Source organism: Macaca fascicularis, chromosome 9, assembly GCF_037993035.2.
Source record: "Macaca fascicularis isolate 582-1 chromosome 9, T2T-MFA8v1.1".
NCBI classification, from domain to species: Eukaryota; Metazoa; Chordata; class Mammalia; order Primates; family Cercopithecidae; genus Macaca; species Macaca fascicularis.
Genome location: NC_088383.1, coordinates 26,796,669 through 26,813,837, shown reverse-complemented (window position 1 = coordinate 26,813,837; position 17,169 = coordinate 26,796,669). Strand labels below are relative to the sequence as shown.

Genomic DNA, 17,169 nt, shown 5'->3' with positions numbered 1-17,169 from the left:
TCTGCAACGTCCCAAAGGTAATGATGTAAAGAGTTTACTAAAGCTAAGCATAGCCCCTAGGCAGAGTGTCTCAACACAGGAACCTGCCATATAGGTTAATGGACCTGAATCTGCTCCCACAAAGGATAGGGGTTCTCATAATATTATATTTCTATTATAATTTTAAAATATAATGTAAATATCATTAGTACAGAGACACGGTAAACACCTAAATTTAATGAAAAAACAAACCTGGAAGTAGTTTCTCTTTACATCATCTGATTTACTCATTCCCTCTTTCACTGATTCATGTGTTCATTCACAGCCCATTTACTGACCACCTCCCAGGTACCTCCTCACACATGTAAAAATCTCAGGTGAAAATAACACAACTGAGAGTTTCTTCTGTTATATTCCAAAATGCTTACGGAGATAGAGTACACATAAAAAGGAAAGTCAGACAGGATCAGCTATTACGTTTGTCTGCCTCAAAACTCTATCTGACCTCAGGAGCCATCCAAAACGGTGTTCCTACGGATGTGTTCCGACGGTGCCGGGTACTGGTAAGCTGTGCAGATACACCTAGAGGAAGAGACAAGATGTACTTTTTCCATTAATTACTCATATAAAGAGATTTCAATTGCTACAGTCTTTTTTGCAAACTAATATTAAAATTCTATTTCCTCAAAGCTGCCACTGGCCTTAACGTCACGTTAAAGGATCCTAAATCAGGATTTCTGCAGAGCCAAAAAGCAGAATGGTCCTCCTATTTTCTCTTTCTCAACTCCAAATCCTGCTCCTTCCTAAAGCCCCATTTCAAGTCTTAATTCCCCCATGCTGGCTTTTAATCTGCTCCAATTATACTGATCCCTATTTCTTTCTATCTTCTACATTGTAAACAATTTTACATATTTTGGCATGTAATTGTTATTTGAACGGCATGCTTCCTCCCTGCCCTCTTCCTGTCCCTGCCCACTGACAAATTCCAGCAAGTTTGAGAATGTCCTATATGGTGTTATGCACATAGTAGGTCACTTGTGAATCTTCATAAAATTATTTTCCATCTACTAACCCTAGACAAATCACACCTTATCTGACTGGAAGTTTCAAATTAACTATATCTATTTAAACTAACATTATTAACAGAACGAGTTCTCTTCCTTTAGAGAGATTACAGACTGAAGGGCTACAATAAAGAGGTATAATCAAATATTTCATTCATGTCATTCCATTAATTCCACCTTGTTAGATACCCTCCTCACTGACCTTCAAGAGAATTAGGAGTACAGTTTCTTTTCTTGATTTTCACACTCCTGCTCCTCTGGTTATCTGACTGTACAGAGCTCCTACCCTTCACCTTGCTGTGGACTTGATGGGTTAAACCCAAATCATGGGCTTTCTCTACCTGATTTCCCTGCTTTGGAAAGTGCCTCCCCAAAGTCATATTCATTTTAGGCTTTGGTTGCTTATCTTATAAGCCAAATAGAGGAGACGTACTAATGAAGATTTAAAATGGAGATATATTTTATTTCTCCAAGATGGCATTTGACTTTTACCATGAAATTCAAAGGCCATATGCAAGCAAATGGGTGTTTCAGTGTTGGAAATATACTTGGGCAGAAGAGTGAGGAGTGTAACATCAGAAACAGGACACATGCCCAACTATGAACAAGTGACAGAGGAAGAAATTTACTAAATTTCATGTTTTTTAACTGCTATGCAATGCCTGTTAAACTTCAAGATCACTTAACTAACACAATCAACTAGCTTCATAGCTAGAAGATAACTTAATGGTCATAAATTCTAACTTGCTCATTTTCAGGTTAGTAAACTTAAGCTGGAAAGAAAAGTCACTCTCCTGAGGACAAATGACATTTTTACTTAGTGTAAATTCCCACAAGAAAAATAGCTAAGACAGAAAAATGCAAAATTCTATTAAAATGATTGACATAAATTGCATTTAAAGGCAACAGGGATCCAAAGTATAGGTTAAGGAGCCCAAGGAAGTAAAGAAGATTAGGAAAATCATCTTGTCTAGAGAGTAACTAAAGGAATAAGTCACCAAGATAAACAGTTACATAATCAACTCAAGAGAGAAGCTGCTGATGTGTGGAAAATTCCAGGCAGAGTGCTGGGATAATGAGAAGATACGGAAAGGAAAAAGAGGTCAAAAAGGACAAAGGCTGAACAGAAAACAGGCTAATAGAAAGAGCAATAATCTATTAAAAGTCAAAGCCACAGGAACATTATAGAGGTTAGGGTTTATGTTAATGCTTCTTCAGTCTTTTGCTTTGCTAGGGAATTTTCAGGCTATTTTAGTTCTGTCCAACAAGGCTTCCTGGGCTATTCCATGGCTATACAGCAACTCCATTCCCTATTGCATAAATGCTATTTCTAGGGAGAGAAACATGCAGGCTTTATTCTTGTAGTTAAGAAAACTCTTAGGGTCTTAGAAAGACAGCAGAAACATCAAATATGTGTTTTCCATCGTGGCTCAAATAGACCAGACAACTTCTGGGAATTCAATTTGCTATAACCTTTGACATCTCGATAGAGCAGGGAGAAAAGCATATGTTTTTGTCATTGTTAATAACAAAATACTGTAGGAATGAGAACTGAAACTATAAAAATACAGAATTTTGTTAACATAAAGGGGTCATAAATTGTATTATACCATCTAATATTATTCTTTTGTTGATGAGGTTAAGACACTGTGATAGTTAATTTTATGTGTCAACTTGGGAGGGCCATGGCTATTTTAGGTCATCCAACAATGCTTCCTAGACTGTTCCATGGCTGTACGGCAACCCCATTTCCTATTGCATAAGTCAAACGGTATTTGGTAAGACTATATTCTGGATATTTCTGTGAAGGTGTTTTTGAAATCAGATTAATATTTTGAAATCAGATTAATATTTAAATTGGTGGATTTTTTAAAGTTAAATAAGGCTTTTATATTGATGTGTAGTAACAAGCAAAAGTTTTGCGCTCCCATTTCTGAAAGTTATATGAAGTTTAAAACCCAGTTCTACAGTTGACATTTTTAAAAGGCCTAAGACTTCCACATTGGTTAGACAACTCTCGGTTTAAAATAGGTTTTATTTTTTATTTTCTTTTTATTTCAATAACTTTTGATGTACAAGTGTTTATTTGATACATGAATGAATTATATAGTGGTAAATTCTGAGATTTTAGTGCACCCACTACCCGAGTAGTGTACGTTGTACCTAAGGTGCAGTTTTCTTATCCCTAGCCCCGCTCCTGCTCACTCTCTTCTGAGTCTCTAAAGTCTATTATATCACTCTGTATGCTTTTGCATACTCATAGCTTAGCTCCCACTTATAAGTGAGAATATTTGGTTTTTGGTTCTCCACTCCTGTGGTACTTCACTTAGCATAATGGCCTCCAGCTCCATCCAAGTTGTTGCAAAAGACGTTATTTTATTCCTTTTAATGGCTGAGTAGTATTCCATGGTGCATACATGGAACATTTTCTTTATACATTCATTAGCTGATGGGCATTTAGGTTGGTACCACATCTTTGAAATTGTGAATTATGATGCTATAAACAAACAAGTACAAGTGTCTTTTTCATCTAATGACTTCTTCTCCTTTGGGTAGATATCCAGTAGTGGGATTGCTGGATCAAATGGTAGATCTACTTTTATTAATAGCTCTTTAAGGAATCTCCATACTATTTTTAATAGAAGTTGTACTAATTTACACTTTCACCAGCAGTGTATAAGTATTCCCTTTTCCCCATATCCCTGCCAACATCTATTGTATTCAGACTTTTTAGTAATGGCCATTCTTGCAGGATTATGGTGGTATATCTCATTGTGGTTTTAATTTGCATTTCCCTGATGATTAATGATGTTGAACAGTTTTTCATATGTTTGTTGGTCTTCATATATTTTCTTTTGAGAAATGTCTATTCATGTCCTTTGCCAACTTTTTAATGGACTTATTTTATTTTTCTTGGTGATTTGAGCTCCTCGTAGATTCAGGATATTAGTCCTTTGTTGGATGCATAGATTGCAAATATTATCTCCCATTCTTTGGTTTGTCTGTTTATTCTGCTGATTATTTATTCTGCTGTGCAGAAGAATTTTAGTTAATTAGATCCCATTTATTTATTTTTGTTGTTGTTGCATTTGCTTTTGGGGTCTTAGTCATGAATTCTTTGCCTAGGCCGATGTCTAGAAAAGTTTTTCCAATGTTGTCTCCTAGAATTTTTAATAGGTTCAGGTATTATATTTAAGTCTTTGATCCATCATGAGTTGCTTTTTGTATAAGGTGAGAGATAGAGTTCTGGTTTTATTCTTCTACGTGTGGCTCGCCAGTTTTGCCAGCACCATTTATTAAATAGGGTATCTGTTTCCCAATTTATATTTTTGTATGCTTTGTCAAAGATCAGTTGGCTGTATGTATTTGGCTTTGTTTCTGAGTTCTCTATTCTGTTCCATTGGTCTATGTGCATACTTTCATATCTGTACCATGCTGTTTTGGTAATTACAGCCTTGTAGTATAATTTGAAGCCCAGTAATGTGATGCATCCTGATTTGTTTTTTTGTTTTTGTTCAGTTTTTTTGGTATTGTTTTGTTTTTTGCTTAGGATTGCTTTGGCTATTTGGGCTCTTTTGGGTTCCATATTAATTTTAGAATCATTTTTTCTAATTCTGTGAAAAATAATATTGGTATTTTGATGGGAATAGCACTGAATCTGTAGATTGTTTCAGGCAGTATGGTCCTTCTGACAATATTGATTCTTCCAATCCATGAGCGTGAGATGCATTTCCATTTGTTTGTGTCACCTATGATTTCTTTTGGCAGTGTTTTGTAGTTCTCCTTGTAGAGATCTTTCACCTGTTTAGTTAAGTATATTCCTGAGTATTTTTATTTTGTTTGCAGCTATTGTAAACGGACTGAGTCCTCAATTTGATTCTCAGCTTGGTCATTTTGGTGTAGTAGGGCTACTGATAAGACGACTGAATTAATTTATCAAATCTAAGTTTTTTGGAGGAGTCTTTAGGATTTTCTAGGTATACAATCATATTATCCACAAACAGCCAAGTTGGACTTCCTCTTTTCCCATTTGGATGCCCTTTATTTCTTTCTCTTGCTTAATTGCTCTACACTTCCAGAACTATGTTGAATAGGGATAGTGAAAGTGGGCATACTTGTCTTGTTCCTGTTCAGGGGGAAAGGTTTCAACTTTTCCCCATTCAGTATGATGGTGGCTGTGTGTTTGTCATAGATGGCTTTTATTATTTTGAGATAGGTGCCTTACACGCCTAGTTTGTTGAGAGTTTTTATCATAAAGGGATGATGGATTTTGTTAAATACTTTTTCTGCATCTATTGAGATGATCATATGGTTCTGGGTTTTAATTCTGTTTATGTGATTCATTACAGTTATTGACTTGTATATGTTAAACTATCCCTGCATCCCTGGGATGAAAACCACTTGCTTATGATGAATTACCTTCTTGATGTGCTGTTGGATTCAGTTAGCTAGTATTTGGTTGAGGATTTTTGCATCAATGTTCATTAGGGAAATTGGTCTGTAGTTGTGTCCTTTCCAGCTTTTGGTATCAGGGTGATACTAGCTTCATAGAATGATTTAGGGAGGATTCCTTCTTTCTCAGTCTTTTGGAATAGTTTCAGTGGGATTTGTATCAATTCTTCTTTGAATGTCTGATAGAATTCAGTGAATACGTCTGGTCCTGGACTTTTTTTGTTGACGGTTTTAAAATTACTAGTTCAATCTTGCTGTTTGTTACTGGTTTGTTTAAGGTTTCCATTTCTTCCTGATTTAATCTAGGTGGGTTGTATGCTTATAGGAATGTGTCCATTTCCTCTACGTTTTCTAGTTTGTCAAAATGGTTTTTATTTAAATAATGTAAACTAAGTATATAAATCATCATCTTTTCTTTTTAAAAAAATTTTTTTAGACGTGGTCTCACTTCCATCGCCCAGGCTAGACTGCAGTGGTGCAATCACAGCTCACTGTATCCTCGATTTCCTGAGTTCAGGTTATTCTTCCATCTCAGGCTCCCGAGTAATTGGTGCTACAGGCGCAAACTACCACACCCAGCTGACTTTTATTTTGTATTTTTAGTAGAGACAGGGTTTCATCATGTTGCCCAGGCTGTTCTTGAACTCCTTGGCTCAAGCGATTCACACACCTCTGCCTCCCAAAGTGCTGGCATTACAAGTGTGAGCCACTACCCTGGGCCAGAAATAATCATCTTTAATATGAAAATAGACCCTTGGGCCAGGGAGGCAGAGGTTACAGTGAGCCAAAAGACTGCATCACTGTACTCTGACCTGGGTGACAGAGTGAGATGCTATCTCAAGAACAAAAACAAAAATAATCCACAAAGTAAACAGAATGCTATAGTTGACAATCTTATTTAATTAAATAGTATTTAACAAATATATGCAAAACTCTTCAGTTAGTATATTTCAAAACCGTTGTAAATCTCTAGCAAATGGAATATTAAAGTGTGCCCTTCAGCAAGTCATTTTCCTTCTGTAGGCTCTTGTTTTCTCATTGTTTAATTTAGGGGACTGGAATAAATAAACGATTCTTTATTACTTTTAGATTAAAAACTACTTAGGGAATCTTGGCGGGGTGCGGTGGCTCATGTCTGTAATCCCAGTACTTTGGGACGCCAAGGCAGGCGGATTGCGAGGTCAGGAGTTCAAGACCAGCCTGGCCAATATGGTGAAACTCTGTCTCTACTAAAAATACAAAAATTAGCTGGGCTTGGTGGCACGTGCCTGTAGTCGCAGCTATTTGGGAGGCCGAGGCAGAAGAATCACTTGAACCTGGGAGGCAGAGGTTGCAGTGAGCCAAAATCACACCACTGCACTCCAGCCTGGGCAACAGAGCAACACTCCATCAAAACAAACAAACAAACAAACAAAAAACCTACTTAGTCATCTCATGGATGCTATATACTTTCACATCAAGAAATTCATATTCAGACATTTTGCATATAACAAGGATAAAAAAATCTTTTGATGTTCCTGTACTTAATATACCAAATGATATTTAAGCATCTTTCCAGCTTTAACATTCAATGAGTCTCTACAGCAACTCAAGGTAACTGGCTCACTCCAATCACCTTTCCAAACAACAGTCATGTGATTTCTCTTCGAAGTCCATCCTCTCTCCAGTCTTCCTGGCTCTAGATCTTTTCCTTTCTTTAAGACTTAGTTTGTATCTTATAATAAAGATAATTAAATGGCTTTCTTTAAAGATCTCAACATCACACTGTTTGCTGCATTCTTCTTGGCTTTGGACATATGAACTATGCACCCAGCTCTGTCTGCATGATTCAATCCTGGATGACTATGTACATATGTACATATGTCCAGTACTGGATCTTAGCTGTAGAGAGTATACAGAATACTTCTCATTCATGGTACACTATCATCACTGATACCTTGTCTTATTTTTCTGTTTCCTTTTTGCCCCATTTACCTCCTCCATTGTCCTCTCTCCTGCCCACCAAAATTTCTATTAACTTAAAGTTCTTCAGAGATTAAAATTTTAGAGCTGCAGACTAAGATATTTTAGGTCTAGTTCCAAACACTTGTTTTACAATGAGAAGAACTGAGAAGCAAAGAAGTCATTCTTAAAATATAAGTAAGGTCCTCTTGGTTCACCTTAAGTTATCACATCATAGAGAAGCACACTTGGTAGCTCTTACTAAAATGTCCACAGCTGTGTTGAGGTCAAACAAGGGAGGCTGAGGCTTCTGTTTTTGAGTGAACTTGGTAGCAACATAAAACCTCCAGAGGTTGCTCTACATACCCGCACTTGAGGAGTAGGGAGAAGAGACTGTTTCTCCAGTGAAAGAGTAGGAGGAAGCAAGCAGTCTCCGCTCTTGCCTTTCACTTACCTGTCCCAGTTCCAGTCCCTTGGGCCTGCTCTCTCATTTGTGAGACTGCCTTTTGTATTTGGCCTTTTTTTTGGGGAGCTAGTTGGGGCGTCTAGTCCTTACAACTAAAAGATAGTTGACTAAAACATACACCAGTATCTACAATGTTAAACAGTTTAATTCAACTTTGAAAAATGGTCAGTTTTAGAACTCTTGAGCCCACAGGTTCTGCTTGAATCATAAAGCTCTAAAATAGAGTCCACTTATTCATGATTCAACTTTATATAATAATTATAAAGACCTTGCCTTTCAAATAAGGTAAAAGTCACCTCCTCGAAGTACAAAAACATATTCTGGATGAGTAATATATTAATGTGTTATATAGGTATGAGCATTCAAAAACTCTGCCAATAAACCATAATGGAAATAATGTGTTCACTTATTAAAAAAAAAAAAAAAAAAAAAAAAAAAAAACAAAACTCTGCCAACTTTTAAAATGGTTTTCCTTCTAGTTTTTTTTTTCAGTGTATCATTTCACTCTATAAAGCACTAGCTCTTAAATTTTCAAGATTCATAACATTCAACTAATATGTATTACATATATATGTTATATATATACACACATACACATAATTTCAACCTTAGAGAAAAGTTGGCAAGAAAACTATGAAGTACTTTCTTTCCTGAAACACCTGAGAGTAAGGTGGGCTACATAATGCCCCTTCACTCCTATATATTTGTTTGTAATTGCCACAAACAAGGATATTCCCGTACACAACCTTCAAAATCAGGAATTTTAACGCTGATACACTTCTATCATCTATTCTACAGAGCCCATTCAGATTTTATCAACTGTCCTAAACATGTCCTTTATAACAAAATGATCTAATCCAGGATTATGTGTTACTTTTAGTTGTCAAGTTTCTAATCTCCTTCAATCTGAAGGAGTTCTTCAATCTTTTCTTGAATTTCATGAACTTAACATCTTTTTTTTTTTTTTTTTTAAAGATTTCAGGCCAGTTGTTCTACAGACTGTTCCTGAATTTGGGTTTGTTGTATCTTCCCTCATGATTTTATTTTTGACAGGCACATCACAGAAGTGATGCTGAGGTCTTCTCATTGCATCCTCTCAGGTGCTGTGTGGTTTGCATTCATCTCATTACTAGTTATGTTTGCTTTGAGCACTTGATTAATGGTTGTGTCTGCCAGTCTTCCCCCTGTAATCTTTCCCTCTTTCTTTTGTAATTAATTAGTATTTTGTGGAGAGATATTTTGAAACAATTAAGCTACCCTATTTCAAATCAAAACTTAACCCACTAGTTTTAGCAGCCATTGAAATTTTTGGATGAATTAATTATTACATAGACAGTTACCAAATGATTAATTTTAAAATTACACAATTTCTTCTATCTTTACTCATCAGCATTCTTCTGCAAGGAAAAGCTTTTGCTTCTCCCCATTCATTTAATTATGTATGTATTTATGGCAGTATGGATTAATGGAATTTTTATTGCATTCAGTGAATTACCATCATTACCAGCAATATTAGTATTTTGGTGCTCAAATTGTCCCAGATCTAGAGAGTAAGAATAGATTCAAGTTGGCTTCTGTGTGCCTCTGATACGTCTCCATCATTATTTGAGTATTTCCTTATTTGGAGGGCACAGTAAGTTCCAGGGTCATCTCACAGAGCCCTAAAATCAGCCTTTCTCCAAGAATCCTTGATTCCTTTTAGTTGAGAATTACATTTAAAAACCAAAAGCTAGGTGCTAGATGTGCTCTCTTAATGCACCCTCTTAGCAGAATTAGCTAGGTAATATGTACACACACACACACACATACACACACGCATTCACATTACGATTATTTTTGTATCTGTTTATATATATTAAAACAGTAAGTTCACATTGATACCTCCAATTCCAATCCAACACCACCATAATTCTTTTCTCTAACAGTAAGAAACCTGCCTCCCGTTGTCCTCAGTATATCTCCCGATGGTATCAGGCCTCCTTTAGGCAACCAGTCTTTTCACCCTGACCCCTATGCAGATGCTTTTTTCATCTACAGGAAGTTCTTCCTCATACAGGGTCATCCCCATCACCCTACATGGATGCACTTCTCATCCCACTTGAGGACCCAACACTCCCTGCCAGCAGACACCTTCCTCATCCCTCTCAGGCTCCAAACTGCCTCCTGAGCTGCACCTGGACTCCCACGCTTGCTTCTCCCACCTAATGGCTTTTGTTCCAAATTATTCAGAAAGAAAGGAAGGATTGAAGGGCACTTCATAGTTTTTAAGTTCGGGTGTACTGACTCACTTGGTGCTAAAAAGTGGGTTATTAATAAACAAATCACAACTTCTCTTTGACCTACATTATGCATTGGGGATTTGGTCTAAAATTGGGCATGTGGGTAATAAGAGATTTAAAACCATAAACTATTCTGTCATAAGAATGAGGTCTAAATAAATCACAAAAAGTACATTCTGTACTTTTGTATTGAAATGTTAAGTATCCTATTAGAAATGAAGTTCCCCAGAGAGAAATCCGCAGAAATGAGAACTGAGGGCTGTCCTTTAAATTTAGTCTCTTTCATTTTCTATTCAAGATAAAGATTGTTTTTTTCAGACATTAGTTCACTTGCCTGAAGGGATGCATCTCCTGGGAAGTCATATTATTTATTGATTGATCATATACCAGTGATGGCTAATACATTTCATTAATAATATTTATAACCTCACTTGTCATTTTGCTCTCTGAGGTGTCTGGTGATGTTTTGTAAAAGAATACCCCACTTAACAAAAACTAAAAGGTTTTCTTAAAGGCCGTATTCATAACGAGCATTAGCAAACTGAATCTTACTTTTAGTGTAATGAGGTAGCTTCATATTTAAGGTAATACTGAATTTATTCTAGCAGGGGGTTATTGTTTTCTTTTCGGGAAACATAGAGGCACCTCTTTTGGAAACTCAGATTTTCATTATTTAGCAACTATTTATTAAACACCTACTATGTGTACAGCACTGAGCTATAGGCTAAGTAGGAATATTATCTCATAATAACGGTAACAGTTCAGATTTTCGGAATGACAAAGTATCAGTAATTATACTAAGTAGTTTGTCTCTGGCATCCCATTTACTCTTCACAGCAACCAGTCCTAGGAGGTAGAGACTTTTTCACACTTGTAGATGCGCAGGTTGATGCCCTTGCAGATTCTGTGTGACTTTCTCATTGTCACACAATTATATGGCAAGTCTTCCCTCTCCTTCATTCATTCATTTATTAAGTACTTTCAAAATGTTAGCACTGTACTTGGTTCTAGGGACAAAGTGACAAAGTCATAGACCAGACAGAGAAATCTATAGCTTAGCAGAGAAAGCACTCAAATGAAATATGATTACAATAAAGTCTGACAACTGGTTAGCTAAATGAAGTGCAGGGTGTTGGAGAAAACTCGGGCAAGCAGAAGTTAGTTAGGTGCTGTTAGATATGAGTTCTAAATTTCTTTTCAAAGAGTCAATATGTCAGTATGTTCAATTCCTTGCCTTCTACTTTTACACTTAACTTCTTCATAAAGCAATCTTTTTCGATTACCTGCTCCACCCTGACTCATTCAGATTATCTACTCCACCCTGACTCATTCCCATTACCTGCTCCACCCTGACTCATTCCGATTGCCTGCTCCATCCTGACTCATTCCGATTACCCACTCCACCCTGACTTACTCCCATTACCTGTTCCACCCTGACTCATTCCGATTACCTGCTCCACCCTGACTCATTCGGATTACCTACTCCACCCTGACTCATTCCCATTACCTGCTCTGTCATAACCATTTTTCCCGCCAAACCACTCAGCCTGTCACTCTCTTTAAGTTAGCCAATCAGAATTGGTTTCGCCTGTGTGGTCTAACCCTAGCCAATAGGGGAACGACACAGAAGCAGGGGCCACATGCATCAGGGATAAGAACCCCTTTCCCTCCCTTGTCCAAGTGTGCGCTCACCACTGCTCCATCTGTAAGAGTGCACCCTTCTATAGAAGAACCTTGCCTTGCTGAGAATTAAAAAGAGAATTTTATATTTGAGTGCTATTTCTTTTGTGGCACCAAAACTTTATATATAACAGGGCAGAGGGGAGGGAAGGTTTCTATGCAGGGAAAGCATCATGTTTGTAACTGGTCAAAAAGTTCAAAAGCTACTCTTAGATACACAGAGAAATTGTAATTTCTTCATTTTGCCTATAACTATTATGGCTTTTCCCCAAGCCCATGCCCACTGACTGGAACAAAAATAAAGCTCAGTTAAATTCAATAAATCTCTAAGTCCTTTCAGATAGGGTTCAGTCTGTCTTGTATAAAAGTGTTTGCTCCATTTCTCAGATGGGATCCCTCCTCAGAAAGGATCTCACTCTGTCACCCAGGCTAGAACGCAGTGGTGCAATCACAGCTCACTGCAGCCTCGAACTCCCAGGCCCAAGCAATCCTCCCACCTCAACCTCCTGAATAGCTGGGGTTACAGATGTATGTGACCATGCTTGACTAACTTTTTAAAATAAGCTTCTGTAGAAACAGGGTCTTGCTATATTGCCCAGCGTGGCCTCCAACTCCTAGGCTCAAGTAATCCTCCTGCCTCATCCTTTCAAAGTGCTGGGATTATAGGCATGAACCACCATGCCTGCCCCTCCTCCTTCTTATAAGACCTTGTGTCAGGGAGAAAAGAGAGGGTCCTTGGGCATGGTGGCTCTCTAGTTTCCAGGGCCATATGCTTTTGTCTGCCTAGCCTCTAGGTGCCCTACTGGGCTCCCAGGCTATCCTCTGCCTCCAGGGAGCTTGTGGTCTGTTCCTCATGCAGACAGGGCTTCCTGTGGCTCCTCCTGCAGATTCGCTCAGTTTGCTCCAGTTGGAGCTGAGAATACTCTAGGTCTGCCTGTGACTCCCATTTAGACACAGCAGAGCCGGCCCAGGGGATCTGCTCAGTGCCTCACTATACATCCCCCTTAACTTCTGAAAAACCCCCTCTAGAAACTCTCCAGCTAGATTATCAACTACTTTCAGGTTTCTGGAAACTAAAGCTAAGGGTTTGGGGGAAGCTAACTTGAGTCTTTCCCCTACTGATCACTCTGCCCCTACAGGTTAGCAATGATGTGGCTCACCCCAGACAGGAATGCGGCAGATTCTGAGTGGCTTCCTCAGGAATGCCAAGTGAGAGCAGTAGAAAGTGTGAGGGTGATGTGGTGGTTTGGTTCTGTGTCCCCACCCAAATGTCATATCAAATTGTAATTTCCAATGTTGGGGGAGGGACCTGGTGGGAGATGATTGGTTCATGGGGCAGACTTCCCCTTGCTGTTGTCGTGATAATGAGTTCTCATGAGATGTGCTTGTTTAAAAGTGTGTAGCCCTTCCCCCTTCACTCTCTCTCTCCTGCCACCATGGTAAGATGTGCCGGCTTCGTCTTTGCCCTCCTGCCATGATTGTAAGTTTCCCGAAGCCTCCCTAGCCATGCCTTGTGCACAGCTTGTGGAACTGTGAGTCAATTAAATCTCTTTTCTTTGTAAGTTACCCAGTCTCAGGTAGTTCGTTATAGCAGTGTGAGAACGGACTAATACAGAAGGTAAGAGCTCCTTCCTGCCCTCATCATCTTTTTAAAAGCTCATCTCCTACACTCCAGCCTGGGTGACAGAGTGAAACTCTGTTTCAAAAAAAAAGAAAAAAGAAAAAACTCATCTCACTGCCCTGCCTCACCTTGTTTCCTCTTTCCACAACGACCCTAGAATTGGAAAAGGTTTCTCCCTTCTTTCTATCACTTATGAAAAACCCTATGGTGTATCCCTGAAAACTCACTCTCCATATGCTAAAGAGAAGGTAAAGCAATTTAGACAGACTTTCCTCAGGAGATAGGCTTTCCTCAAGAGATAGCCTTGCTATAAATTCCTATTTTTGAATGCTAAAAACTGTTACCTCAGTCATTTTTTTTTTTTGCAATTTGCATTTCTTCTAGAATAAATGTTAATATTTTCCCGCTGCCAAACAGAGTGATGCTTCAGGCACACTGGGGTGAAGATCATGTTATCAGGCAGGAAAAAAAGAAAAAGCACATCAATAAATTTCAAAGTACTTTCCAAGTTACAAGTGTAAGAGCTCTGACTGGGAAAGATTATGGCGCATTTAAGGTAGTGAAAGACGCCAACCTGACTAATAGGTAACAGGAAGAGAGGGTACCTAATTAGCACCAAGAGATATAAAGAAGTTATTACTCATTACTTGCTTACTGTGTGCCAGCATGGAGGATCAGAAGGAAAACCTTTCCCCAAGGGATTGGGATACTGAACAAGGTAGTGGCAGGATCAGATGTGTTTTTTGAAAGGATCCCCCATGTGGAGAAAGGAGTGGAAGGAAGGGAAGGAGATTAAGATGTACCGAGTTCAGTAAAGTATAACTGCAGGAGCCCAGGCAAGAGATGAGGGCTAGAACTAGGGCAGGAACAGTAAAGATGGAATCTGGGGATATCTAACAGAGAGACAAGTTTTGTGACTAAGTTGTGTAAGTGGGAGGTGAAAATAAGGGAAGACTCAAGAATGAGCTTAAGATTTTCGTCTTGTGCAACGAGTAGATGCAGGCGACTTTCTAAGACAAGAAACTCTTTATATGTAGCAGATTTCTAGGGACAGATGAGGTGGTACAGCTCCATTTTGGACATTCTGAGTATGAGGTGCCTGACAGTCATCTAAGATCTTCAGTACCCAATAATGAGCTTATAGTATAATTATGAAGTGATAGATTCAAATAAAATTGATTCTAAAATCCTTTACTCCCAGCTGTAGCTTTCTCTGAAAATTCGATTTAAAAATAAAATGAGGACATTGATTTTCAGTTTGAGTCTGCAGGTTGTGGTTTACCACATCGTGTTCTTTCTGCCCTCAAGAAGTTTCAATATAAACTTACACCCCTACCATCCTCAGGTTTTAATTCATACAACAACCTACTAATCGCCATAGGCAAACTGAATCCATGTCCTCTTACTGTGGAGAATAGAAATATTATAAGCACTACCTTATATGTAATTAATAATATTTTGGTGTCAGACACCAGGAATGCATTTCATAAGCAACTGGCCCTCTTTTCTAATTATTGCCAAAAATCTATAAATCAAATAATGTAAGACCAAAGCTCTCATTTTGTTAACTACTCCAATTTATGATGTTTTAAAAAGATATATGAAGGCCGGGTGCAGTGGCTCACGCCTGTAATCCCAGCACTTTGGGAGTCCAAGGCGGGTGGACCACGAGGACAGGAGATCGAGACCATCCTGACTAGCACAGTGAAACCCCGTCTCCACTTAGCCGAGCGTAGTGGCAGGCACCTGTAGTCCCAGCTACTTGGTAGGCTGAGGCAGGAGAATGGTGTGAACCCGGGAGGTGGAGCTTTCAGTGAGCTGAGATCGCGCCACTGCACTCCAGCCTGGGTGACAGAGGCAAGACTCCACCTCAAAAAAAAAAAAAATAACAACAACAACACAATCATATAAAAGGTTGCCTTATTTGTTATCTAAGTGTATGTTTTTAATCTAGTTTATTTTGGAGGAAATCATGGGAATTTACATTTCTCAAAGCTTCTGGTTTACCAAATTTTTCTTTAATAGCTAAAAAGTTGTTTATTGATACTTGTTTTAACCATTTTCAATCTATGCTATGCTTACTGTATCGATTTTTTAGAGGAGGGGAATTGTGAGATCCCAAGTTAAATAGCAAGTTCTCCATTTGAGTCTGTCTTACAGTATAGCCAAAATGATTTTCTGGAGAGAATAATGGCCCCTCCTGTGGAGCAGTGAAGAATGAGTTGTTGTAATTTCAAGCAGAAGCCCTTATTAGTACACACTAACCCAGACAGATTGTTCAAGGCTCTGAATTCAACCAGAAACAAAGACTAGCTGCACCCCAGTTATTAATCAGGAATTCACAAATTTACTGCTGCTCAGTAGTTTTCAAAAGCACAGGTGAGAAAATCAAAGCACATGCACATGCATGTTTGAGGATATACTATTCATCCATTCCTATCTAGATGCTCTGAAATTCATTCCTGGGCTAAGCCAAATTACTTGGATATTAAAGAAATTTTAAAAATTAACCCATTAACTTGCTGAGCTTTAGTTTCCAAAATGCAAAATGAAAGAAGATTCACTCATTCAACTAACACTCAGTGGACTTCTATACTCAAAGCATTAGGTCTACGAAATAGACTAAGACAGAGTCCCACTTCTCAAAGACCCTGTCTGTCCACCTATATTTCTAAGTATCTTTATCTATAAACACCAAATGTATAATTATAATTCTATATGATACATGCAAACATGGAAGTATACACAGGTTACAGAAGCACAAGGAGGGATACCTTACCCAACTACAGTGCAAAAGGGAAGGAGAATGACTGAAGGATACTGAGACATCTTCAGGATTACTGTCATCCACTCTCACAAGAAAGTTTAGTAAATATGGAAATTTATTTATTTATTATCTCACATAACAAAAGGTCCAGAGATAAGGCAGCCCCCAAAGTTGATTGACTTAGTGGCTCAATTATGTTATCAAACACCCCCATTCTTCCCCTGTCTCAGCTCTGCCTTTCTCAGAGTTGGCTTTCTGCTCAGGACAGAGCATCTTAGTCACAGGTAACTGTAGCAGTTTCCGGCATCACTATGTGATACGCAAGGGTCCTGAGGAAGAAAGAGACCATCTTTTCCTCTTTCTCCTTAGGAGGGAGGAAATACTCCCAGATGATAATGAAAATTTCCCCTCACATCTCAAAATCCTGGATTTGGATATATGGCCATTTGCAAAGCAATCACTAGTAGGAGCCATGAGATTGTCATTATAGGCTTACAGTAATCATGTGAGATGCTGTCTGTTTTAGAGGATCAACTACGCATGTTACTACACTGGTGTTATATGAGCACAAACTAGCTGACTTGAAAGAAGTCACCCTTTATTCTGGGAATCTCTCATTTGCCAAATTATCTCTGCACTTCTTACCTCAATAAGATATTACTGATTTTTCCTCTATTTTCAATACCTAGAAAGGATGGTCATTTGAAAAAGATCAAATCATTCCATACTAGTTCATCATGCAGTTAAAACTCATGCAGTTTAAACAAAACTTACCAAAATCTACTAGTTTCACTCCACCTTCAGTAGTCAATAGAATGTTATTTCCTTTCACATCTCTGTGGATAGTTTTGTGGTTATGCAAATGTTGAAGTCCCTAGACGATGAGAGATATATAATGACTCTTAACAAAAGCATCAAAC

At 38.3% G+C, this 17,169-nt stretch overlaps 1 protein-coding gene across 5 annotated transcripts in view; it reads right to left on the bottom strand.

Moving 5' to 3' along the window:
- MYO3A (myosin IIIA) overlaps positions 1-17,169 on the bottom strand; it is a 272,505-nt gene that overhangs the window by 190,178 nt on the left and 65,158 nt on the right. For all 5 annotated transcript variants that reach the window (XM_065520424.1, XM_045399709.2, XM_065520426.1 and 2 more), the window contains exons 6-7: positions 17,024-17,123; positions 485-561 (exon numbers count right to left, since the gene is read on the bottom strand). In XM_065520424.1, the coding sequence (XP_065376496.1) occupies positions 485-561; positions 17,024-17,123 (177 nt within the window). The remainder of the gene's footprint in view (positions 1-484; positions 562-17,023; positions 17,124-17,169) is intronic.